The sequence below is a fragment of the Pseudonaja textilis genome, chromosome Z, assembly GCF_049901715.1.
Source record: "Pseudonaja textilis isolate UNSWEBS1 chromosome Z, rPseTex1.2, whole genome shotgun sequence".
Taxonomy (NCBI): domain Eukaryota; kingdom Metazoa; phylum Chordata; class Lepidosauria; order Squamata; family Elapidae; genus Pseudonaja; species Pseudonaja textilis.
Genome location: NC_142008.1, coordinates 113150369 through 113178197, shown reverse-complemented (window position 1 = coordinate 113178197; position 27829 = coordinate 113150369). Strand labels below are relative to the sequence as shown.

At 42.5% G+C, this 27829-nt stretch overlaps 1 protein-coding gene across 1 annotated transcript in view; it reads left to right on the top strand.

Annotated features, from left to right (window-relative positions):
- The window catches only part of ADCY4 (adenylate cyclase 4), a 106147-nt gene that overhangs the window by 75779 nt on the left and 2539 nt on the right, over window positions 1–27829 (top strand). The window contains 10 exon segments of the mRNA XM_026722154.2: window positions 682–819; window positions 2231–2338; window positions 2500–2684; window positions 5593–5677; window positions 7898–8056; window positions 14929–15075; window positions 16748–16855; window positions 17981–18095; window positions 24594–24718; window positions 27700–27828. Coding sequence (XP_026577939.2) covers window positions 682–819; window positions 2231–2338; window positions 2500–2684; window positions 5593–5677; window positions 7898–8056; window positions 14929–15075; window positions 16748–16855; window positions 17981–18095; window positions 24594–24718; window positions 27700–27828 — 1299 coding nt within the window.

The following is a 27829-nucleotide window of genomic DNA, read 5'->3' as shown; positions in this document are numbered from 1 at the left end:
TGCTAGTCTAGACTAGCACTGAGGATGCTACTAGAGGTGGTATTCAACAGGTTCTGACCAGTTCTGGAGAACCGATAGAAGAAATTTTGAATAGTTTGGAGAACCAGCAAATACCACCTCTGACTACCCCTATCCCCATCTATTTTCTGCCTTCCAAGTCCCTGCTGATCGGTTAGGGTCTTCTTTTGTTGCCCTGCACAGGAGAACAGAGCTGGAAAGCAGGTTAGTGGAGTGGGGAGGGAATGGAGTTTTTATACTATCTATCCCCTGTCACGCCCACCAAGCTATTCCCACCAAGCCATGCCCACAGAACTGGTAGTAAACATGTTTGAATCCCACCACTGGTTGTTACCTAGTTTGGGTAATGAAATATCTGCAAGAAAACAACCAAGCTCAGAGAGCACCCCTCATGTGTTGATGGGTTTTGGTCATTATTTTTAATGTGAGCTCCATTTTATTTTGTTTTGTTTTGTACAATTTCCATACACAAACAAATATTAAAATAGAATAAGCCAATATGGCTTTTGTCTTCTGGGAAATATTATTCTTATTTTTAAATAGACTTTTTAATGTCCAGAGAAGATTGATGGTGTAGTAACAGAAAGGAATCCAACATTTTGGCTCTATGGGTGGTTATATTGTTTTTTTTTTTTGTTTTTTTTTTGTTTTTGCTACATACAGAAATGTTTCCTGAAAGGTCCCAAGATCTTGTATTGGATTCCATCCATCTTGGCCAATGTTTGCATTCAACCATGGCTACGTGTCTCCTTGGGCATCATCACCATTCTTGTGGTTCTCACAATGTCAGTGTTGAACTTGGTATGTTGCTAGTGAATGGGAAGGAGAGAGAAATAGAATATTGGGAAGGGGGAGGAAGAGGAAAGAAAGGTTCAAGATACCTGGGAAGAACTCCTTATAGCCCAGGAGAGCCAAAGTACATTTAATTTTAATGTGGAGTTGCCAATCAGTGCTAAGAGGCTTCATAGATGAAAGAATGAATTGTATTCACATATGTTTTTCAAAAGCGAAGTTTATTCCAAATTGTGCTTGAGTTCTATATGTTATATTTATGGCACTGGGACCACAGTAGTTTACCACTGCCTTCTTTCAGGATGCTTTGTCAATTTCCAGACTTTGCAATAGTGGCTAATATCTGTAGCTTGGGCATAGGATGAGGGTGAAGGTTCATTCTCCGAGCTTGTGGGTTGGTTTCCAAACATTTCGTTACCAGGCTAGGTAACATCTTCAGTGGATTTTAGGAGATTCTCTTACCATGGCCTGCGGGCCAGATGCATCCCGTGCTGGTCCCATCACCACCCAATTTAGTGAAGGGGAAAAAAGTCCAGGGGTGGGCTTCAAAATTTTTAGCAAAGGGGTCTCTGACTGGTTACTGGGTGGGCGTGGCCATGGTGGGCATGGCCTAGTTGGCCTCCTGCACCATGGTGGGGGTCTCTGGAAGCCAGAAATGGGCCCATTTCTGGCCTTCTCAAACTTCCGGGAGGCCCGTTTTTCACCCTCCCTGAGCCTCTGCATGAGTCCTGCACTTATTTGCATTCAAAACGGGCCACCTGGGGACTCCTGGGAGAAGGGTAGGGTGGGTGGGGCCAGCCAGTAGCAGGATTTGGGAGTTCTCAAATTGCACAGAATCTTAGCTAGGGGCTCTCCCAAACCTCTGAGAACCCCCAGCAAACTACTCTTGAAAAAGTCCCGATACGTCACATGATGCTGCCTTGACGGTGTGAGTTTGACATCCCTGCTCTAAACTCTCTGAAGATGTTATCTAGCCTGGTAACAAAATGTTTTGAAACCAACCCACAAACTTAGAGAACAAATCTCCACCCTCTTCCCAATCTAACATATACCTCTGGGATCTCCTGTTAGTCTTCCATCTAAGGATCACTCCATCCAACCCTGTTTCTGCTAATGTTGCTAGATGTGCAATCAATTCAATCTACAATGGGGTAAAAGTATTGATTCTCTATCTGGACTTTGTTCCAGTAATCTGAATGTAAAAGATACTGGAAGGATTCAAGATGAATACCCACCAATATTCCTTCTCTGGCCATTGATAGAGGCCACTGTGATATATTGCTTTTACCACACTGATGCTATTCCCAAGAAACAGAAAGGGGTTGTTGAATCCCTGGAATAGCTTCTACTATCTAGTGCAGATCAGAAGGATTTCTATCCCCTCTTCCCTTCTAATGTGCTCTCTAATTCTGCTTCGTAGTTCTTTATGCCAGAAACCTCATGCTTTGTGAAACTTGAAAATTCTACCTTATCAAGCATGAATATTGTACAGGAATTCTCTCGGTTTAACTCCCTCTTCAGTGTGCCGGTAAGGTTGATCTCTTTAATCAATTATCTTTTTATATTCTTTTGATTAATGGATGTACCAATCTCACCAATAACTTCTCTTTTTCCTCCTCCCATTTCTCTCTCTCTCCCACCTCTCTCCCCTCTCTCTCCCTCCTTCTCCCTCTTTCTCTTCTCCCTTAGTATTATATCTACTGCTGTGTCCTAGGATTCCTCTCATGTTCTCTCTTCCTCCACATGAACTTCGAGCTCAAGCTGACCATGCTGATACTTTGCCTTGTTGTCTACAATGTGCTGTTCCTTCATACCCATTCCTGGCTCTCTGACTTCTATGTCACTCAGCTCTACCGTAACCAAACTGCACTCAGGTAATTAGCCTATGGAGTTCTCCCAGAATAAAAGCAGAAAGACTACCAGTTATCCCTCTTGATTAATGTTCCTTCCTGGTTTCTGGGTTAAATGGCTCCCATTTTAATGGAGCATGACATAAGTGATGCAGAAAAGAACAATAGAAATGATCAAGGAGCTGTAGCAACTTCCTTCCAATGATAGCACCATCACCACCGCCAATGTAAAAGCTGGTTAACAGACACTGTTATGATTTGGGAGATGTTTAAAGTTATGCCCATCTGGCTAGGTGGCTTTTAAAGGAAGATTAGATTAATGGTCAGATATTCATTGAGGCCATTGTCTTTGAAGCCTTCACAGAAGATCATGATCCAAGAAGGGTAGTATGAATATACATTATTGGAAGGTAACAACACAAGTTTGTTGACTCAGGATCTGCTTAAGAAAGTCCCCAAAACATCAGGCTAGGGGACTGTTGGAAATCTGATTCTGGATTAGAAGGACTTTTGGTTTCACCCAAGAGGTATCTTCATGTGTTCTTATAGCATGGCTGTTGTAGAACTCAGACAAATACTCTTGAGATTATGTGATTTTGATGGTTTCTTGTGGATGTTCATCTTTCACAATTCAATTCAAACCTTTATTGTCAATGCACAACATGTGTACAATGAAGTTGGCTAAGTTGCACTCCCTCAGTGCAACCCCCCAACACAAATGCATCTCAATAACTCACAATGAAAAAAAGAAAATCCCTTATCCAGTAAATCATACTAACAAACACACAATCCTCTATACATATATGTGCAGAACATAACATTATATTATATTGCACCAATGCAATGAACATGTTGCACCGTCCCTGTGAGTCTATCATACTACATAATTATGATGTTATGTTACATTCAGGAGTCTGATAGCCCAAGGAAGCATATCATCATATCCAACAATTTAATTGCCTTAGAGTAAACATTTTGGTTATGTTTAGATGAAAAATTACTTTGATGCCATCCGTTCCTAGAAGACATGAATCACCTAAACTTGATTTCACTGAAGAATAGATTCAGATGATCAGGAACTACTTAGGTCAGGGTTGTCAAACTGGTGGCCTGCAGGCCAGATGTGTTATGTGCAGGCCACAGCTACCCCAGCTCCTCAGAGGCAAAAAGTTTCACAATACATCATGATACGACATGTGACACGATCAAGTTTGACATCCATGGTTAGTATATTTATCACACCAGGTGGCTTTTAGCTGTAACTTGTGGGCTTGAAACTATGTCAGACCTTCTTATTTTGTTCTTTCTTCTATGAGAATTAAAGGAAATAGTATTCCTCAAATATATTTTCCCCCCACATTTGGAAAACTAATGAGCCTGATTTATAGCCTCAAGTTATTGAAGATTACAATGGTATAGATAAAATATTACTGATATATCTTCTTCATAAAATTACAAAACACACATATATTTTTGTGCTGATGGGAAAAAAAATGAAATGAAAGAAGCAGGCAAACCAACAAAAATGACATGAAACATAAATGAAATCAACACCGAGTAGAACTGTTTTGGTCACCTGGCTCTCAGTTATAGAAAAAGGAGAAGTACAATCTCTTCTGAAGAATGACTGTATAAATTAAGGCATTCACTAAAATCATAAATCACAGCAAGAGACATTTTTGCCTCGTCTTTCACCAGGAATATACAAGTTCTGCTAACAATGATAGGGAGGGAAGGTTATATCACCTTGATTAATGGTTGCCTGTGGGCTTTTTTGTGCTTCAGAAGAGAACCATGCATGTTGCAGAAATGAAATGATTCTTAGTTTCTCCATCTTTTTTTATCCATGCAACAATCAATAGTATTACTTGGCTGTAAAAAAGAATTTGGCTGTGAAAAGAATAAAACATGAGCCACCATTATGATGCAATTGCTAAAAAGGCGTGTCTTTAGAGGAGCATAGAGTCCAGATCACAGTAAGCCACTGTTCGAGCTTGGGATAAAGATCTAACTCAATTTAAAATACTGTTTCTAAGTTTGGCCATATTAATTTATATGAGAGATGACTGACAGGAGATATGACAGCCATCTTCAATTCTCTGAAGGACTATCAAACAGAAGAGGGAATAGACATACTTTATGAGATTATGGGACAGCAGATTCACGACCAATGAATTAGAAGTGCAAGGAAGAAGGTTTAGGCTACATATCAAGAAGTCTCTTCACTAGAGGTCTTCAAAGCAGGTTCTACATGGTCATTGGTCAGAAATGCTCTACTTCAGGGGTCCCAATCCCTGGCCAACTGCCCATTGGGAACTAGGCTGCCGAAACAGCAGGCAAGAGTGTGAAGTTTCATTTGTGTATGCATTGGATTTTGGTTACACGTGCAAAAAACATTCTTTCTGCTGCTGCTGAAACTGTTGAAGCTTCAGCTGCCACCACTGGTCCCCAGAATTAAAAAGGTTGAGCACCCCTGCTCTTGAAAATCCTGCACTGATGATTTTTATGGTACCTTCCAAGAATGTAATTCTATGATCTGTTGACTACAGGAGGGTCAGATGGCTATATAATTGTATGTAGTTGATTGATAACTGTAAAAAAAAATATGGAATAGGACATGGAAAGAGACAATACAGACGTTAAATCTTTAAAAAAAAAAAAAAACTACTGCTGGGCAGTGAAAAGAGAAGACATTTTTACCAACTTCTTCCATTTGACTTTGGTTCCTCTTGTCAAATTCACAAAACTAAATAGGGAGCAATATTTAACATAGCACTAGCCTGAATAAAGACCCAGCCTGTTTAGAAATGACTTCCTGTTACTTTGGCAAAGATCATATGAGTGGTATGGTAAGATGAATATATTGTGCTCCAAAAGGTCATTTTAGAAGAATAGACCAGGAATGATGTTCTCTGTAACTCCATTCTTTCAGACCTGGGGTACTAAAGGAGCCGAAGGTGATGGGAGCATTCTCATTCTTTGTTTTCTTCTTCACCCTATTGGGTCTGGCTAGACAGGTGAGTTTCCTCCAGTTCCCACTTTAATTCAGTTTGTGAATGCGACTTCTTTGATTGTTGTCTTTCATATCTCTCCATATCTCATAAGTTTAGGGCTGAGTGACAATACAGAACCTGCCCCATTTCTCATCTGCAATAGAGAAGAACTTCCTGGTAGGACCAACGAAAGTATAGGATTGTCACATAAGCTTCAGGTTGGGTGACAAACCTATACTTGCGTTGGTCTTACCAGGAAGTTCTCCTTTATTACAGATAAGAAGTAGGACAGGCTCTGTATTGCACTCACAAAATGCACCTTGGGGAAGTTGGTTTGGGTGAAATTGGAGGGCAAATTTCCCATCACTCTTTCAAAGTCACCTTTTCACATCCTGCCATCCTTTCCTCTTTTGTGGTTTGAGGCTTTGGAAATCTTTACTAATGTTTTTCCACCAGCATTCAAAAAGTTGTGGTCAAGTGTGGTTAAAGCGGCTGTCTGTTTTTACAGGAATCTGGCTTTGTTCTTCTTATTTGCAAATGAGAGAGTTTTAATGCAGTCAGTAACTGATTTGATGAAAAATAGAGCACGGTAGAAAAAAAATGTTTCAAATACAATCTTAAGTAAGAACTGGTTTTTCAAAATGCAATGTTCTTAAAGTGATTTTTCTTGGAACCTAAATTGGTTCATTATTGGAAAAAGGCACAACCCAAACCTTCTTTTTCTTTGTAATCACTTTATTGCTTAATAAAAACCACAAATTTATCATATTGTAGCACAGCATAGCACAGCATAGCATAGCATAGCATAGCATAGCATAGCATAGCATAGCAAGTTGTGGGGGGACCCTGGAGGTCATCTGGCCGAACCATTTGCTTGACCATTTCAGACAAATGGAAGTTCAGTCTCTTCTTGAAACCCTTCAGTGATGGGGTACTTACAATTTCTGGAGGCAAGTCATTCCACTGGTTAATTGTCCTCTCTGTCAGGAAATTTCTCTGTAGTTCTATCTAGGTTGCTTCACTCCCTGATTAGTTTCCATCCATTATTTCTTATCCTGCCTTCATGTGCTTTGGAGAATAGCTTGACTCCCTCTTCTTTGTGGCAGCCCCTTAGATATTGAAACCCTGCTATCATGTCACCCCTAGTCCTTCTTTTCATTAAACTAGACATACATAATTCCTGCAACTATTCTTTGTATGTTTTAGCCTTTAGTCTAAAAACATTTGATAGATTTTCTAGGCATTCTATACAGTGCTAGCTTTTCACACATTGCCAGTAACACATTCACAGTGCATGTCATATTGATGCAATCTTATCTCACTCTGTGTGTGTCTGCTGAGATGTGGTCTCAGAAGGTTAAGGCACCAGGCTAAATCTATAAGTTCTAATCCTGTTTTAGGCATAAAAGGCAGCTGGATGACTTGAGCCAATCACTACCTCTCAGTCCAATTCACCACACAGGATTATTTTGGGGAAAATAAGACAGGAAAGATATATCAGATATGTTTGCTGTCCTTGTGTCATTTATAACAATAATAAAGGCAGGATATACATTAAATAAATGAATAAATTAAAAAAAATAAGCTTCAGAAAGAAGCTTCAGGTAGAAGAGAATTGGGGAAAAATCTGCTTGATGTAGTGGGACATTTTTCCTATATGCAAAATGGTGGCATGATCAAGACAACAACCAGGGCAAAAAAATGAATGTATTTCTATATGGTACTTCATATCTTCAGAGACATACTGAACTTTATATCAGTAGCTTATATAAATATTATATGAATGTGCTTGAAGACTGGGGAGAACGTATATGTCTCTATTAAGAGTTACAGTAGTTTTAATGACCTAAGATTATTTGTGGTCCTGGGGAGAGGGGATATATTGTTTAAATCTCCACTTTCCAGGAGTGTGTGGGATAGCAACACTTTTTGATAACTTCTAAGTTTATGACTTTGTATATTCCATCCTTCAAATTGTTGCATAATATTTATTATTTATTCAGTCAAAGCACTGCCAAGAACACTCCCACCAACCCTGACAGGGCAAGCCATTAATATATAACAATAAAAGCAAATCCCATACCCTTCTAGTATTGATGATGTTATAATGAAACATCTGCCAGAAATCCATCAAGCTCAGAGAGCATCAAGGAAACTCAAAGTTCAACCTGGAGCTAAAAATATTCTCTAGTGCTTTGTAAAAGATAAGGTTTTCACTGCAAAACTGAATCTTCTTTTTCTCAGAATGAGTATTACTGCCGCTTAGATTTTCTCTGGAAAAAGAAGTTCAAGAAAGAACGCGAAGAGATTGAAACCATGGAGAATCTCAACCGAGTCCTGCTGGAAAATGTTCTCCCAGCTGATGTAGCTCAGCAGTTCATTCGCCAGAACCGGTGCAATACGGTGAGCCTAGAAGGTTGATATTTCCTTGATGATGCCACAGAGAGAGGTGAAGCCAAACCATGCTAATGTTATTTGGCTAGGTTCTTGACACATTGCCAACACAGGTTGGAGGAGCAAGAAGGAAGATGGCAGGAAGGAATATTTTGCTCATCTTTTAACCTTTTTTTTTTTTGGTCTTTTTAATCCACCTTGAAGTTGGCTGCTAAAGTTTGGGTCTTGAATTGGGTTGCAGAAACAAAACAGGTTACAGATTCCATCATCTAGGGCAGCTGACAAATATTTGGTGGGCCCTTTTCTGCTGTGGCATTCGCATTGTAGAATCTTCTTCCCCAGGTATGAGGTTGGATTTATCACTCCTGAGCTTTAAAGGTCCCCGCAGATCTGGTTAATTATTTATTTTATTTTATTATTTTATTATTTAGTTATTTGTCAAACATGTAGAACAAGTATAGGTATGAACATAAACATGAACAAAGGAAGTAAATACAGATAAATGTGGACAGTAAGACAAGGCGGTAGGCACACTGATGCTCTTATGCACACCCCCTTTATGGACTTTTAAGGAATGGGGTGAGGTCCACAGTAGACAGTTTGAGGTTGAAGCTGTGAGGGGTTGAGGCTGTAACAATGGAGTCAGGTAGGGTGTTCCAGACTTCGACCACTCTGTTGCTGAAGTTGTATTTTCTTCAGTCGAATTTGGAACGCTTTACTTTAAGTTTGTATCAGTTGTTTGGCCGTGTATTATTGAAGCTAAAGAAGTCATTGGTGGGCAAGATGTTATAGCAGACAATTTTGTGAACAATGCTTAGATCGGACCGCAGGTAATGCAGTTCCAAATGGTCCAAGTCCAAAATTTCAAGCCTGGAGGCATAGGGAATTCTATTGTGAGTAGAGGAGTGGAGTACTCTGCAAAAGAAATATCTTTGAACCTGCTCAATCGTGTTAATGTCCGATATACAGTGTGGGTTCCAGGCAGATGAGCTGTATTTGAGAATTTGTCTGGCAAAGATTTTATATGCCCTGGTTAGCAATTCAATGTTACCGGAAAAGAAGTTTCACAGAATAAAGTTATGCTAGCAGGCTTGGAGACACCTGAGGACAAGTGAACTCATGAGGTAGATTCTTTATTATTAACAACCCCGGGGTGGGATTCCACTGGTATATTGCATACTTTGGATATGAATGCGCATGTTCTGCATTTGAAAAAGCCCATACTGCTCTGCCACACGAATCAGCTGTGCTCTAAACAAAGGAGATAAAGCACAGGAAAGAGCAGGGGCAGGTGGGCGAGCCCACATGCACATCACAGAGAACCAGTTTGGAGCAAGCTGATCATCGGAACAATGATCCAGTCCTAACCAGTAGAATCCCACCCCTGAACAACCCCCTTTCTATTAGTCTTTTTTCCTGTTTTAGTTCTGCTTTCATAGCTTTTAATGTTCTTATTTGTCAGCTGCCACTTTACGCTTGCTTGGGTACTTCACTAACATGGTAACAACCTGCCATGAACTCTGGGGAGGGAGAATGCTGGGGGGTGGGGGGAATAAAAGTACTATTACATCTCTCCAAGATGCTGCTTCAAGGCCATCTGGCTGGGAGAAGAATGGAGTTGCATACCAACCTACGTTTGAAGTTGCCATTCTGAAAACTGTTGTATATGACCAAATATGGCCAAGGAGAGGAGTCGGCTAATAGACTCCACTCATTGGCCCAGCCGCTGGTGGGAAAAACGAAGTCCAGTCAATGGCTGAAGCTTTGGACAGTGCCGGCTATAAAAGCCAGTGCCAGCCGAGGCTGAGCGGCTTTTTCTGAACTGATTTTTAAATAAAGGCTGCTTACCAGTCCCCTGCATCCTGCCTCTCATTTCCCACGCAGACCCCTCGAACACTGGTGACAAAGATGGGATCCTGAGCTGCAGAGAGAACAAAGGACATTTCATGGGGTCGGTGCCATTTCAACCGCCGCCAACAGACAAAGCACTGCCAAGAACAACTGTGACTGACTGACAACATGGCACAGCGCATGACTGTCCTGGCCCACTGCCCGATGGCCATCCCATACGATCCCACTAAGGAGAAATGATCATCCTACATGGGCCAGTTCAACCTACATCTGGAGGTCAACGGACTTCAAGCAGCCCCCGATGCGCAAAAAAGGGCATTCTTCCTAATGTACTGCGATGTTGAGATCTATGAAATGGCCAATGCCCTGGTTGCGGACAATCTACAGATTGTATCCTGGGATGAGCTCCAGCACGCCCTCCATAGTCACTATGGCCCATCTCTGTCCTATCTGGCCAGCGGCTACAACTTCTACACATGGAGCCAGAAAGAGGGAGAGACGATCAACTCATTTGTGGCAGATCTATGCAGAATTGCAAAGAACTGCAAATTCCTAGATACTGAGGGGATGATCTGGGACCGAATCATCCTAGGAACAAAGGATCCCGCACTACAAAAGAAAATTCTGGCCCACGAGGACATCTCCTTCCAAGAAGCCATCGATGAAGCCAGAGCCGCCAAATCATCCGACAGCTCAGTGGCATGGATCCAAGGGAGTGGAAGAGCCCATGCAACTGGGACTGAATGCCTGCCAAGGCCCAGTGAGTCTGCCTCTGACACCAGCGATGATGATGATGGTAGAGATGTACATAAGCTGAGGTCCAGTAAGTCAGGTGGGAAACCAGGAACCCAAGAGTGTGGTGGCAGTGGCAGAAACCACCTCTGATCTGTGTGCCATTTTAAAGACACCGTATGCCAGAGATGCAAACGTAGAGGCCACATCACAGAGGTATGCCGTGAGACACAACTGACGAGCAAGCAGGACCAGTGAGCCCGCAAAACAACATGGCCACCAAGGGGGAGGGTGGAAGAACCATGGTGAGAGATTCAAAAAGAGGGAAAACTCCAGGGAAGAGGAAGTCCAATTCACATTCGTGGGTTAGTGCAGGCCAGAGTGAGATGCACTGATGCTTTCGAAGCAAACAAAATAACGGCCACGGTTGAAATCAAGGGCAAACCTTTCCATATGGAGGTGGACTCGAGGTCCTATATATTCATGATATCGTGGGACACCCTTAAAAAATTCTTACCTGAGCAACGGTGCGACCAATTGGAACCTCAAGCCATTATTTTGAGAAACTACCAGGGCTGGCGCATACCAGTCCTGGGAAAAAAGACTGCATGCATGGAGTATGGCACCTTCTGCAGAAGCCTACCACTCACAATAGTAGACCAAAGCCTACCTAGTCTGCTCGGTAGACAATGGTTTCTGCCACTTCAGATAAGCATTGCTGGCATCCACGCAACAGAGACGACCTTCCCCCTGACCAACCAGAGACATTGTGGGACTGGAACGAGAATTCACCAACATCTTCGACGACAAACTGGGCAAGTACACAGGGACCCCTATATCATTTAATTTAGGCCTCAATATCGCCCCGGCCCACCTCAAGCCACAGTGAGTCCCATTTGCCCTCCGACCAAAAGTCGAGGAACAACTGGACAAATTAATAGCCCACGGGGTTCTAGAACTGGTAGACCATGCCAAATGGGAGACCCTGATTGTGATTCCGGTTAAGCCAGACAGATCGATACGAATCTGTGCTGACTATAAAATGACCCTTAATAAAGTGCTACAGCAAAGCACCTACCCAGTGCCTGTAGTCCAGCACCTCCTACACTCCCTGGGCCGGGGGACTATATTCTCTAAATTGGACCTGACCCAGGCATATCAGCAACTACCTGTCAACAAGGCTACTGCTGAGGCGTAAACCATCGTCATGCACAGGGTGACATTCAAGTGCATAGCCCCAGGCCTGTTCCAGAGTATCATGGAGTGGTTGCTGCACAACATCTCTGGAGTAATACCCTACTTTGATGATGTAATTGTCTAAGCTACCAGCAGGGAGCAATTGATGGAACATCTAAGGGCAGTCCTGAAAGATTCCAGGAGGCAGGATTGAAATTAAAGAGAAACAAATGTCACATAGTGGTCCCGCAGGTAGAATTCTTGGGGTTTCTCATTGATGCTGCAGGCATCAGACCCACAAACGGGAAGCTTAAGCCCATACGGGAAGACCCCATGCCACAAAACAAAGCAGAGCTGCAAGCATTCTTAGGGTTGCTGAACTTTTACAATGTGTTTCTGCCGCAGCAAGTGACCATTGCGGAACCACTCCACAGGCTGCTTGATAAAATGATGAGCTGGACTTGGGGACAACAAAAGGCCAAAGCATTTAAAAAAATAAAAAGCATCTTAACATCGGACAGTGTTCTCATCCAATACAGCGAGATGCTACTGATTCCAGTCCTCAGCTACAAACTACCCAATAGAACTGAAGCCCCTATCACTTATTTCTCAAAGACACTATTTAAAACACAAAGAAATTACAGCCAGATCGACAAGGAAGCACTTGTTGTGGTCACAGGGGTAAAGCGTTTCCATGAGTACGTGTACCACAGTCAGTTCAACCTCATCACTGATCATAAGCCCTTATTTGGCATTCTTGCTGGTGACAAACCCACACCAAACATCCTGTCCCCCAGGATGTTGAGATGGACAGTATTCTTGGCAACATACAGCTACAGCTAACCCACTGGCCAGGGACAGACATTGCCCATAACCATGCCCTCAGCCGTTGCCCCCTTCCAGACACCACTAAAGACCCAGCGCCATCCACGACAGTCCTACTAATAGAGAACATACAGCTTGGGATGATGACGTCCACAGAGATCGCGAGACTCACCATTCACAACAAAACCATGGCACAGATTTCGAACTGGGTGTGGAGGGGATGGCTGGAGGCACCACAGGGGGAGGAATACAAACCATGCCAAAATAGGCAAGCCGAGCTGTCAGTACTGAAGGGTGTCTACTATGGGGGGACCAGGTAGTAATTCCCCCCATTAAGAAATAAAATATTAGAAATGCTTCATGAGGACCACCCTGGAATAGTCTGGATGAAAGCCCTAGCCAGAAACTACATATGGTGATGGGGGATGGACAATGAGATAGAAACCTGGGTTGCCACTTGCACACATTGCCAAGAATCTAGGCCAGCACCCCCGGCCGCGAGACCCAGAAAATGGGAAACACCCACCACACCAGCGAGAGTTGTTTCAAACATAGGGCCAAGGTCCTACAGAGTAGAGATGGAGGAAGGGAAGCTATAGGAATGACACATTGATCAGCTATGAGGCCAGGTCCTGAGCACAGACAACCAGCCAATCACCTGACACGCAACAACTGAACAACCCAGGCCACAAACACCAACCCCACAGGCACAAATCCCTGAACAACAACAACAGAGACACTTATCTTGCAAAGAGGAAGTCCCGTGGGGTCCTTCTGAGGTGTCAGGCTCGATGGTCCCTGCCAGTAACAAGCTTTGAGACGATTCCACTGGCATGGACCGTAGCAGCAGCAGACCCATCCACTTGGGCTGCTGCCCCAGGAAGTGAGGTGTGCAGGTCCAGTCGCGCCCATCAAAGCCCCACCTACTTATGCAATTACATATGGTAGGCGGGTGCTGATTGGAGGAACACTAACTAAGAGGTGAAGGGTGCTGTATATGACCAAATATGGCCAAGGAGTGGAGTCGGCTAGTAGACTCCACTCATTGGCCCAGCCACTGGTGGGAAAAACAAAGTCCTGTCAGTAGCTGAAATTTTGAACAGCACCAGCTATAAAAGCCGGCGCCAGCCGAGGCTGAGCAGCTTTTTCTGAACTGATTTTTAAATAAAGGCTGTTTACCAGTTCCCCATGTCCTGCCTCTCATTTCCTGCGTGGACCCCTCAAACAAAAACATCTTACTTGAACTTGATTTGCCATGGGTAGTCAGAGATATGAGATATAAAGGAGGGAAAAAATGAACATAGGGATTTTTGCATGTCATTCACTACTGCAATGCACTTGATTTCTAATAAAACTATACCTTTCTCAACAAATGAAGACCAGGGTCATTTTTATTTAGAGGTTTAAGTGCTGGCAGATCTGATATTAATAATTATTAGGTTTTATGTAATTTATTTATAACATTTATTTACTCCTCTTCTTCTATCAAAACAACTCTGGGTGGCTTAAAAGCATTAAAACAATAGAATTTTAATATTTCTAAAATGCTAAAAGTGGAAATCACAATCAAAATAAAATTATCATTAAAAGACAGGGAGGGAGGAAACAGGTTGCAAGGTGGGGGTGGAGGTGGAATTGCCTCTTAATTGTAGTGATTGTTCTTATTGTTTTGTAGCTGTTTATAACAATTGCTTTATATATTTAATTGTTTTATGGGATTGTTGCATGCTGCCCAGAGTCACGTTCCATGAGATGGAAAGCCATATAAATTTGGTAATGAAATAAAATAAAGCAATAGAAAACTTGTGCTGCTGTTCAGCATTTTCCTTACCTGAGCTGACAAAAGAGGCTTCTTGGGTTTCTAGGCTGCCATTACAAGCATGAGACTCATGATCCAAAACATCACAGCCCAGCATGTATTCAAACCTCCATTTGGTTTTGGGGTAAGACAAGCATATCCAAAGAATTGGATCTGTTGTAGCTGTGTTGCAATGGTTAAACTATCCTTTCTGATCTTCCAGGAAGGGGACAAGAATTTGAAGATTTATCTATCTTCTATCTGTCTGTCTGTCCATCCATATCTATCTATCTATCTATCTATCTATCTATCTATCTATCTATCTATCTATCTATCTATCTATCTATCTAATATATCACCTATTTGCCATCCATCAACTGAAGAAATGATAATTTAATCTTTTCCTATCATTCTGTAGGTGGTAGAGTTTGAATATCCTTGGTGTGGAAGTTTAAGGATTGCTGAATTTGAATAACTCTCAGTCTTTCTCTGCCAGCAGGATCTCTATCATCAATCTTATGATTGTGTCTGTGTTCTCTTCGCTTCGATCCCGGACTTCAAAGAATTTTATTCTGAATCCAATGTCAACCATGAAGGACTTGAATGCCTCCGACTGCTCAATGAGATCATTGCTGACTTTGATGAGGTATGGGGAAATATATGTACCTGTAGGTAGCTACGTGCATTTATATCTTCTCATTCTTTCTTGTCTCTCTGCATGTATATGTGTGCATACGTACATGCAGTTATACACTTGAATAATTTTTATACTTCTTTCCAATTATTCCCACAAGTATTCATACTTGTAAAAATGTCAATAAAAAGTTAGAAAAAAGTCCAAATGAAGCAAACAGCATATATAAAATGCATCTTATATTAGCAGAAATTCCATACAAAATGCATTAAAATGTGAAGGATAACTTAAATACAGATGGATGCAGAGAGAAGGTGAGACAGATTTATGAACAAGTAAAATAATATGCTTATTCTGTTTCATCCACCAACAGAAATTTCTCTCAATTACATTTTTACTCCAGTTTATATAAAAACTGTTTGAACAGCTTATGCTTAATAGATTCTCTCTTCCTTACACTGGCCTCTTCTTCTTGTAAGACAGAGAAATCATCATAATCAGAGTTAATTGTGCATAAGGGAAAACCGCTGCTTATGTGTGCTGTAACCTAATCAACGCCAGCAGATCTCATGACAGTTCAGTTTATTTCTAGGAAATAGAATGTTTGAATAAATAAATAATTCATACCTAGGGGACCAAACATCACCCAATCATAGCCAACAGCCAATAATTATTCAAAATACAAGTGCACCACCTTTTGCATCATCAAAGGTCACAGTTAACATTTGGGAAGGGCTCAGGGTCAAAAGCTTGTTGGTTTGTAGGCTAGGCTGGAATTTGAAGGGAGGAATTATTGGGATGTGGACAGAGATTTTGTTTTTTTATCATGATATTTCTTGTTTGGATTTAAACTATAATTTCCAACTATTTGCTATCACAAAATGGTGGAAATTATGTTCCAGCAGTTTTGATCAAGGGAAGTTCTAAAGATCTCAAAACATGGCTTTTAATTCCCAATTAAAATAATAAGATGTGAGATAGTGATAGAATTTGAGGAATCTATGATCTGGATTAGTACAATACTAGGTTAGGAAGTAGAAACACCCCATGACATTATACTATATTCTGATTATAATTAAATAAGTAGAATAAGCTTAATTAAATTCAGAATGAAAAGAAGCTGAGGAAACAGAGATATACTAGTGTAAAAAAATTAAAGAGGTCCCAATGGTACATTAATAAAACTGGCATCGTGTAATTCTTCTTCAAGCGAACTGCTTCAAATTGAAATTGAAAATGACAGATTATTGCTGTCTTTCATGTGGCTTTTTGTAGAAAAGCCAATATCACCATGGATGAGATCTAGTTGAATAATCTCTACAATTGTTGGAACTGTAATTTGTGGGATCCTTGGTACTCTCTGAAGTTTGTGAAAACCCCCAACTTGAAGATGTTTCATTACCAAACGAAGCTCATTGGTATTAGAAGGGAATAGGATTTTGTTCCAATAAATTGTGTAACATTTCTTATAGGCACTTCTAATTTCAGTCTCAGAATTGTAAGAACCATCCGTGCTCAGAGATGACATCTGCCTAATTGTATCACCATCACAATTCAGACTCAAAATGCATCTGACTAAATACCTTTCAGAGAAAAATGCTAAGTTAGATAAATGATTGATATGCAAAAGTGTCTTAGCTTTTGAACTATCGGAATAAATTATTTTCTATCTTTCTTTTAATAGCTCCTTCTGAAACCCAAGTTCAGTGGAGTTGAGAAGATCAAAACCATTGGCAGCACTTACATGGCAGCTACTGGCTTGAATGTGGCAGCTGGTCAGGATAACCAACAGGTGGTATCTTTATTCAGGATTCCTCTACTCATCTTGAACCTGTCTGTGGAACTGAGATTTCATGTTCTGTTTCCACCTTGTTTCTTTGTTGGCATCTTCAAGGCCATATTTTTGGTGTTTATTAGTTACATCTTTTTTGTATGAATTATTTGAAAATACAGGATCTTTTAATTTTGGAATGGTTCCATAATTTTGCTCTTTGGGATCCTGGGACATATGTGTGAAAGTATATATGCATATGAATGGAATGTGTATGATAAGGAATCTGTAGAGATCAGAGGGAATGACTGTGAGGAACAGGAGAAAGAATCACTACAAAAGCAAGGATTAGATAAGAGGTGGCTGAGTCCAGAGCAGGTATATAGCTTCAGTAAGCATCTCAGACTGGGATCTCCTTAGGTTCACTGGAAGAACATGAAGATAAAGGGAAGGAGGGGAGAATCTAGTTCAAATTTGCAACTTCTGTCACTGTAGCACTACAAGAAAAGTAGTACAAGTAGCCCTTGACTTACAACCACTTAGTGATCAGTGTTAGTGTTTAATGAACATTCAAAGTTACAATGACACTGAAAAAAGTGATTTATGAGCAGTCCTCGCATTTATGTCCACCACAGCACCCCCATGTCCCTGTGATCAAAATGGGGTTACTTGGCAACTAACATGTATTTACAATAGTTGCATTGTCTTAGGATCATGTGACCACCCTTTATGACTTTCCCAACTGGCTTTTGACAAGCAAAGTCAACGAGGGAGACTGGATTCACTTAATGACTGTGTGATTCATCTAATGATTTGCTTAATAACTGTGAAAAAGGTTGTTAAATCAGGTGTGACTCACTTGACAAGCTTCTTGCTTAGCAATGGAAATTTTGGCCCCACTTGTAGTTGTACGTTGAGGACTACCTACATAGCATTGTTTTCCTAGTCTCATCTAACTTGAAGGGCTCACTTTGACTTTGCAGTAGCAGAATGAGAGGAAAATACATCTTAAGTACATTTGTTACTTGATCAATTTGTGCTAAGCCACTTTCCTCTTAATATTAGAGGAACCTTTGTCTCTGTGTTTTACATTTTCTATCCATTGGCTTGCGTTGATACCTCCATCTACATGGATGATTTGTGCAGGACACTGAGAGGACCTACACCCACCTGGGAACCATGGTGGAGTTTGCCATGGCTTTGGTAGCCAAGTTGGACATTATCAACAAACATTCATTCAACACTTTCAAACTCCGTGTGGGTGAGTGTTTAATAAACTGAGCATGAACTAAGAAAATTCTTTTCTATAAACATACTTTGGCTGTGAACTCACGATACAATGAAAACAGGATTTATATTTGTGGAGAAAAGGGGAAGCTGTTGTGCAAATTGAATTATTTTTCTTCTGAAGGTGAGCTATGAAAAATGTTGGCACAATTATACAAGTGTGCTCTTAGGTTCAGCTTATGGTCACTTACCTACTCACAGCCCTGGAAAATGGCCACACTCAAATTGTTTTCAGCTGAGCAACGAGGCACAAACAGTTCTTTAAAATAGAGATCCAAGGGATTTAAAATAACAGCAAACTATTACAGATTGTAAAATATATTTACTTCCTCTTACACACTCTCTTTCATTCACACTTATCCAACATCCACAATTAGGCTGCCAGACACTTATCAGAGCAACAGAAGTTGTTAAGTCTGGGATCCAAAAACAATCCAAGCAGTAGACAGGCTTCAGGATCCCTTTTATCCCCCAAAAGTTCTTGCTTTATTGTTGGGAAGGGCCTTCTTATGCAGGCTCAACTCCTTTGTTGATGACATTTGAGAAGGGGGCTTGTCACATGCTTAGGTTCAACTTTTGTCCTTTTGTTTTCTTAATGACTTACATCATTTCCCCTGAGGGAGCTTTTCCCGGCTTTTGTCCATCCTGTTTATATGTCTTCACCAGTTTTAGGTATAGTAGTTGTTCCGGACTAGCAGGCTTGTAGCCTGCAAATCTGATTGGCCCGCTGAAAGCCGATTGTGATTGGTCGCCATAGACTGATGCGATTGGCCAGTAAACGGGCTGCTGCGATTGGCCTTGCCAAGAGCGGAAAACTCAAATCGCCTTCATTGGCTGCCTAGCCGCAGACAGCCCTATATAAGGGGCTGCTGTGGCTGGGGTTAGTTGCTCAGATCTGAAGTCACAGATAAAGAGCTTTAGTTACTATCTGAGTCTTGCCTCCGTTCTTGAACCGTCCTCCCAGATATAACACTGGCGATGAGGATGGGATGCGGAGGCAACAGAAGCTATTGAATTGAGCTAGCCAAAGGAGCACGTGGCTGACAGAGCGCAACGACGGCGACATGGCCAGCAGCGTTATACCACCCGCACCATTCGATCCAGCTAGCGAAGATTGGGACTCATACATGGACAGATTTCAAATGTTCCTGGAGTCCAACAACCTCAAAGATGCCACGCCCAGCAAGAAACGAGCCGTTTTTCTAACCCATTGTGGACCAGCCGTTTTTAAGATGGCTAAAGCCTTAGCCAAGCCAGCTGAAGTTAAAACCATGGATTGGGACACCCTTGTTCCCATCCTGCGCAACCATTATGCCCCAGCCGTGCCAACTCTCATTTGCAGGCATAAGTTCTACCAGAGGGACCAACGTGAGGGTAAGAGCATTGGGGATTTTGTGGCAGACCTGAGGAACCTGGGCGGTTTGTGTGGCTTCACCAACCTTGAAGAAGCCATGAGAGATCGCATCGTCCTTGGCCTCAGAGTCCCAACCATCCAGAGCAAGATCATGGCCAAGGGAGACATCTCGCTTGCAGATGCCATAGCAGACGCCACAGCACCCGAAGCCACTCATCAATCGGCAGCACGAATGCGTCGAACCAGTGGGACCAACCACCAACCCAATGATGCTGGGAAACTTTCAGACAAGTGCACATCAACCACCCATCACGAAGACGTCGAGTCATCCTCAAACAGCGAGGAAGAAGAAGTCCACAGGCTCCGGTCAGAATGTGAGCAATGGGACCAGTGGGGTTGCAAAGCCAACTACCAATGCGCCGGATGCGGGGGAAACCATCCCTGATCTGAATGCAGATTCTTAGATGCCATATGCCGTTTTTGCGAGAAACGGGGACACATCGCAAAGGTATGCAGAAACAAGAGAAATTCCAGCCCCAGACACCCCCAGACGAGAGGAGGCTCATCAAACCATCACCATCGGCCACGCTTTATCACTTGACGCTAAAAAGATCCGAGTAGAGGTCACGATTGAAAACAAACTGTGCAACATGGAAGTCGACTCTGGGTCATCACTATCCATGGTATCCTGGAGAACACTCAAGCAGCTAGTCCCCAACATCCGACGCCAAGACCTCAGCAGTCAGAGACTCATACTAAAAGACTATCAAGGCAACCGGATTCCAGTTGCAGGTACCTGCCATGTGCAGGTCTCGTTCAAGGGACATAAGGCAATTCTACCACTCACCATTGTAGACAGAGACCGGCCAAGTCTTTTGGGCCTTCAGTGGTTCGCGCCATTAGGAATCGGAATGGCTGGCATTCATCACACTGAAGACAATGACTGGGAGGTAGCTCTGGTCCATGATTTCTGAGAAGTGTTCAACAAAAGCCTAGGCAAGTACAAGGGGTCCCCCATTTCATTTAATCTTCGCCCTGACATAGCACCCATTCGTCTAAAGCCACGCCGAGTTCCCTTTGTTCTTAAATCCAAAATTGACGAGCAACTGGACAAATTAATTGCGCAAGGCGTGTTAGAACCTATTGACCACGCCCGATGAGAGACACCAATTGTCACCCCCATAAAACCTGATGGGTCCATAAGAACCTGCAGTGACTACAAGGCCACCCTCAATCACGCGCTACAGCAGAGCACCTACCCAGTACCAGTTGTTCAACATCTCCTGCATTCACTTGGGGGTGGCAAAATATTCGCAAAATTAGATCTGGCCCAAGCGTATCAACAGCTGCCAGTTGATCCCGAGACTGCAGAAGCCCAAACTATAGTAACACATCGTGGTGCATTCAAATGCAACAGGCTCCAGTTTGGTGTAAGCGTAGCCCCAGGCATCTTTCAAAGCCTGATGGAGAGACTATTACAAGGGATAAAAGGGGTCGTGCCCTATTTTGATGATGTATTAATAGCAGCACCCACAAAAAACCAATTAGAAAAACGTCTCAGAACAGTCCTACAGAGGTTCAAAAACGCTGGCCTCAAGGTTAAGAAGGAAAAGTGCCAGCTTTGCACAGAAAGGGTGGAGTTTCTTGGCTACCTCCTTGACAAGCAAGGAATCCACCCCACAGAAAAAAAATTGGCAGCTATCAAATACGCCCCAAGACCTAAAAACAAAACCGACCTCCAAGCCTTCCTGGGACTTATTAACTTTTATAACATCTTCCTACCCCAGAAGGCGACTGTTGCATGAGCCCCTTCATAGACTACTCGATAAAAGGGCATCCTGGAATTGGGGACGTCGGGAGGAACACGCCTTCCAGCAAGTAAAAGTCCTCCTTACCTCAAAGGCAGTACTAATTCAGTATAACGAGACACTACCTTTGACTGTCACGTGTGACGCCTCACCATTTGGGGTAGGGGCCATCCTGAGCCATGTCCTACCAAACGGCTCAGAAGCACCAATTGCATTTTTTTCACGAACTCTATCAAAAACAGAAAGAAACTATAGCCAATTAGATAAGGAAGCCCTTGCTATTGTCTCTGCAATAAAACGATTTCATGAATATGTTTATGGGAGACCGTTTTCTATTATAACGGATCATAAGCCACTACTTGGCATTCTGGCAGGCGACAAACCTACTCCACACATTCTCTCCCCCAGAATGACGCGATGGTCGTAATTTCTTGCTGCCTACGTCTATCAATTAAAGTACCGCCCGGGGAAATCTATTCCCCACGCAGATGCCTTGAGCCGCTCACCGCTACCCGAGCCACAGGAAGACCCAGCTCCCACACTCCCCGTACTGCAAATAGAGACAATGCCATCACCTCCATTAACGGCTCAAGACATCGCTTTTGAAACCAAAAGAGACTCTTGTTTGGCACGAGTTCTTGGCTGGGTGGAGAGGGGATGGCCAGATTACAACACTAAGGAAATGTTTAAGCTGTTTAAAAACAGACAAATGGAACTTTTTTCACAAAAAGGGTGCGTTTTGTGAGGAGACCGGGTTGTTGTTCCAACTAAGTTACAAAAAAGGGTCTTGCAAATGCTACACGATGGACACCCGGGCATCGTACGTATGAAAGCGCTGGCAAGAAGTTACGCCTGGTGGCCAGGTATAGATAAACAAATTGAAACCTGGGTCGCCTCTTGTAACAAATGCCAGGAAAACCACTCAGCTCCACCTAAAGCCCCACCAACAGAATGGGAAACACCCAGGGGTCCTTGGTCTTGCATTCATATTGACTTTACGGGACCTACGAGAGGCCACACGTTCTTAATAACTGTTGATGCCTACTCAAACCGGCTTGAGGTCAATAAAATGAAAGCAACCACTACTGAGGCGGTCATAAAAAAACTGAACAGACTCTTCGCCACACACGGGTTACCAGATGTCCTGGTCTCTGACAATGGGCCCCAATTTACTGCCTTAGCCTTTGAACAGTATTTAGCGGAATGGGGCATCCGACACGCACTCACATCGCCGGCTCATCCTGCGGCGAATGGCGGGCTGAACGAATAGTTCAGTTTACGAAAAAAAACCTACAGAAAATGGATCAAGGCAACATCCACGACAAAGTCACTAGAATGCTGCTCCTACAACACATCACACCAAACAGCACGACCAACAAGAGCCCAGCTGAACTCCTGATGGCCAGGAAACTCAGATCATCTCTAGATCATTTGCACCCTGCCTACACCCTGGAAAAGCCCCTGGGTTCCAGCAGCAAGCACCGTGTTTTCAAGGTAGGAGACCTTCTTTTCGCAAAAAAATTTTCTGGGGATCCCCTTTGGATTCCTGCCCAGGTAACTCAAGTTACGGGTCCCCGCTCCTACCGTCTACTCACCACTGATGGCAGACCATGGAAACGCCATATTGACCAACTGCGCTCCAGACTAACCACATCTTCCAACCCTGACCCTAACTTTGACACTAGGGGGAGGGGAAGCAGTGAACTCAGAATTAGAACCAACACCTGTCTATTCCAAGCTACCACCGAGATCACCGCACCATGGTTGGCAACACTCACCAGCTGCAACTGAGACTGGACAGTCGAACCCTTCGCCAGGAAGCAGCAACCAGGCAGGTTCAGCGAGCCCCAGGAGCCAGAACAGTAACAGCGAGGCTGAGGACTTCATCACCCCAGAGGCACCAGAGGAGAGCCCTGACCATGACACTGGTTCACCGTTCCTGTTTGATCCAGCAAGCCGTCCATCTGAACCCGGGTTTGAACAGGGTCAAGCGGAACTGCGTAAGTCAGGCAGACAGGTGTGAAGACCTGCTTACCTGCGAGACTATATTACTCCACCCCTTAAACGGAACCGAGAGGGGAGGGGTGTTCCAGACTAGCAGGCTTGTAGCCTGCAAATATTATTGGCCTGCTGAAAGCCGATCGTGATTGGTCGCCATAGACTGATGCGATTGGCCAGTAAACGGACTGCCGCGATTGGCCCTGCCAAGAGCGGCAAACTCAAATCGCCTTCATTGGCTGCCTAGCCGCAGACAGCCCTATATAAGGGGCTGCTGCGGCTGGGGTTAGTTGCTCAGATCTGAAGTCACAAATAAAGAGCTTTAGTTACTATCTGAGTCTTGCCTCCGTTCTTGAACTGTCCTCCCAGATATAAAACAGTAGTGTTGGAAGAAATATCCATCAGCTTCAGTTGCCAGCTGGGAGGAAGGCACCGAAGACAAAATGAAGGCTGGAGGCTGATTCGAAAGAGGGTCCATTTATTGATGAACAGAACCACATGTTTGTAGTTCTGGTGCATCTGAACACATGGAGTTGAGAGTGGAGGTATTTATACCTTCTCTTGGGCTTTGCACTTGACCTTTCTGTTCCTATGCAAGAGCATGTATTCTATTAGTTGTTGTTGGACTCCCATGGGGCCATGTACAAATTCTAGAAATTTGTCTGAGCTAAGTTTGGTTGAAGTTTTCTAGGGCGGATGCAATATCCTTAGGAGATTGTGCAATGTAGTGACCTCTGTGTCTTAGTGGGTCAATCCTATTATGTCCTGAAGGGTCATGTCTTAATCCCTTCACCCTGGAGCTGAAAGTCTTTTGTTTTGTATGTCTTAATGGGCACAAAATATCTGCTGGGAGCAGGGAACCGGGGTTCTGAGTTTCTGTCTCCCATAAGACTTTTTCTTTTTCTTTTAAGGGAAACATTTTATCCCGCCTTTTAAAAATATTCCTCAAAATATTTCATTCTTCTAGGAAGGTGTGTGTGATAACTTTCTACATTGGCTTCAGTCTAGTGCTTGCTCAAACACCAATTGGCTTTTGAATTTTTAGCATGATTTTTTAAAAAAGTGCTTATATTGCAATTTAATAAATAATGTTTTGAAAAATTTTCATGGTGCTGTAGGGAAAATAGCACAAGGCCAGGTTCTTGGATCAATGTTTGGATTGCTGGTGTACATTTACTTTAGGACATGTAGTAATGAAGGAGATAGCAACAAAAATGTCAGAAGAAAATTGTATGAACTTTTGATTTAACACTACTTATATCCTTGCTTGATTCAATTGACAGCCATTGTTAAACTCTGGAAACTTTTGCAGGTATAAATCATGGACCAGTTGTGGCCGGGGTCATTGGAGCACAGAAACCCCAATATGATATTTGGGGAAACACTGTTAATGTAGCCAGTCGAATGGAGAGCACAGGAGTTCTGGGAAAAATACAGGTAGATATAAAACCTTTCTATGTGGTCTCCTTTCTGTGACTTGGGTCCTAGAACTTTCAATCATTCAAGAGATTTAGATGAAATAAAAATATAGAAAATGCAACTGGAGTTGGAAGTTGTTGAAATGAATATCTACCATGGTTCTTCCTCATGACAACAATATGGAAAGGTAGCATCCTTTTCCTTGTTCCTGCCATTCATGGATCAAAGGACGGGAGATGAAGACCTACATATGTTTTTCCCCAAACACAGCTGGCTGAACTCTTCTGAAGACAGGCTGCCAGGCTATTGAAAATGTCCCCCTTTGTCAGTGAAATAGGGATAGGAAAATGATCTTGTTCTTCTTATCCATGTCCTCCTAATCCACTATCTCTATTGCTTTGTTTAATAAAATGTGATGGACGTATTTCCTTTTTATCATTCATTTATTTTGGTGGACTTCCTGATGCTCTCTGAGCTTGGTTGCTTGCTTGCAGATGTTTCATTACCCAACTAGGCTTACATCAGCACCACATTCGAAGAGAATCAAATACTTCAGAATTCAATACTAAATTATTGATTTACTGTTCTATTAGATCTTATTTTGGGGATACAACTTCCAGTGGCTTTCACAGAACATTATCCTAGATATGCACTTTTGTGCATCCCACCCCCCAAAATATATTTGTCTGGTATAAGGCTTTCCCCTAAAGTAGGGGTGTCAAATTCAATTTCATTGAGGGTCACATCAGGGTTGGGGGTTTGACCTTGGGCAGCTGGGGGGGGGCATGGCCAGGGTGGGCATGGCCAACTCAATGTCACTCACAAGGCTCCATTTTCAGCCATGATGGCCCTTCTGGAGTCCATTTTCAGCTGTGACGGCCACCTACAGCCCTCTACTAGCCAAAAGGGAGCTTGGGGACATAGCACACGGCATGCCCGGGTTCCATTTTTTACTGTGATGGCCTCCTGCAGCCCTCTGCCAGTGAAAACAGAGCTGAGGAGGGCTGCACATGACCCTCCTGAGCTCCCTTTTCGCTGGCAGAGGCACTGCAGGCCGGTCCTTCACTGTTTCCAGGGTGGGCCCATGGGCCAGATCTAAGCACCCCATAGGCCAGATCCGTCCCCCGGACTTTGAGTTTGACACCTGCCCTAAAGTAAACATTTTACTGTAGTGGTTTTGCCATATGGCTATTTTTTGTATGCCATTTACCCTTTCATTTTACTTATTTATGAATCAAATTTATATGGTGGCCCATTTACAGAAAGCACCTCTGGGTGACGTACTTTTGGGTCAGGGTTTTTGAGCTGAATGCCAATAGATTCCAGGAATGTTGTGTATATTCACATTGTGGCTGATTGCATCAAGGTTGACCATCCCATCATAGCAGGAGAGAAAACCATCTATGCCTGACATGCTTATGAAGAATCACCCACCCACCTGGAATTACATATCAAGGACTGGGGAACTATGGTCTGTTTTCTGGCCTTGAGTGTAGCTCAGCAAATCAGAACTGTACCAATTCATTGCCATCATTTGACATTCTGCAGATTAACCTAGACCAGAACTCTCCAAACATGGCAACTGCTGGCTGAGGAATTCTGGGAGATGGAAGTCCACAATTCTTAAAGTTGCCAAGTTTGGAGGCCCCTGACCTAGTCTCCCTAAAGTCAGGGGGCACATGTGGATGGACTCACGATTGTTTACCATGCACTTGCTTGCAAGTGGTAGAGTATATGCAAATATAATACCACAAAATGGTCCACTTTTTGATTCAGATAAGAAAAACATTGTTGGGAAAGTACCACCCCAAAAAAACAGATACATCTTCTGCAGAATCAATGTATACTTTGTTTCCTGTCTTCTACAGGAAAGTTAAAAGTAGGACCTTGTCTGAAATGCATTAGAATTATTATTAGTAATTGTACCAGTGTATCTAGCACCTCCAAATTCAGTGCTTCCTCTTTACTTTTTCGTTTAACTCTAATTTAAACCAACAATAATATATATAATATCTCGCTCCCTCTTTGGTTGTCTTTGAAATCAGAGTACAGACAAAATCAAGAGGAGCAAAATCTCCAGAGATATATTAAACTTAGGACAGGAGATCATTTTCCATTTTCATTCTATCTTTAACAACTACGCTGCTGCAATTCAGTAATCTGGGATCAGAAGGGTTCTAGGAGTTCAGGAAGAGAAAGCAACTGTTCAACATATGGTGCTGAGGTTAATATTTATTTATGCCATTCCACCCCACCATAACAAATCAATTTAATTTCTACATTAGTTTTACTTGCTTAATCTGGTTGAAACCAACTTGACTAAGAGAACATCTATGTAGATAGTTTGCTGAGCCCCCTTTCTGTTGAGGCATTTCACCTGAATGTCTATGGAGACTCTCAACCATCCAGGTCATGATTGTCCTAAATATGCCCCCCCAAAAAAAAAAGGGTAACTGGACTTTCTTGAGGTTGTTTTCTTGAAAACATTTTGCTTCTCATAGAAGAACTGAAATGCTTCCAAAGAAAAACAAAATAAAAGAACAAAATCCAGTTGCTTTTTGAAAAAAAAAGCATCTTTGGGACTTCAGCTGAAATTTTTGACATCTTCTTGGGCCAAATAAAATCCAAAGTATCTTCTCCCGTTAATTAAAAGTTATACCATTCATTCGGAAAGGAACAGTAATAAATAAGTTAAAATTGGTGAATTGACAAGACAAAAATAACTGTATAGCTATATCTAAAAAGGTTAAATCATGGCAATTGGACCAAAGTTTATTAAACTGATTCATTTCATTACTCATTCAAGTAACTTCTTCAGTCAAAATGAAAAAAAAAATTAAATTAGGCAGAGAGTCAGAGAGTCATTGGAAAGTGCTAATTCTTGTTATACCAACTGCAGGCATTTCTCCCCAAAACTTATTGCTAATGTCAATGAAGACTCAGTCATTTAGCTGTAGCTGTATCAACCACCTTTACATTCTCCTTCTTTCTTCTCCTAGGTCACAGAAGAGACAGCTAAAGCTTTGGAAACATTGGGCTACACTTGCTCCCTTCGTGGAGTTATCAAGGTCAAGGGCAAAGGTGAACTAAGAACTTACTTTGTCTGCACGGAAACAGCCCGTTCTTCCT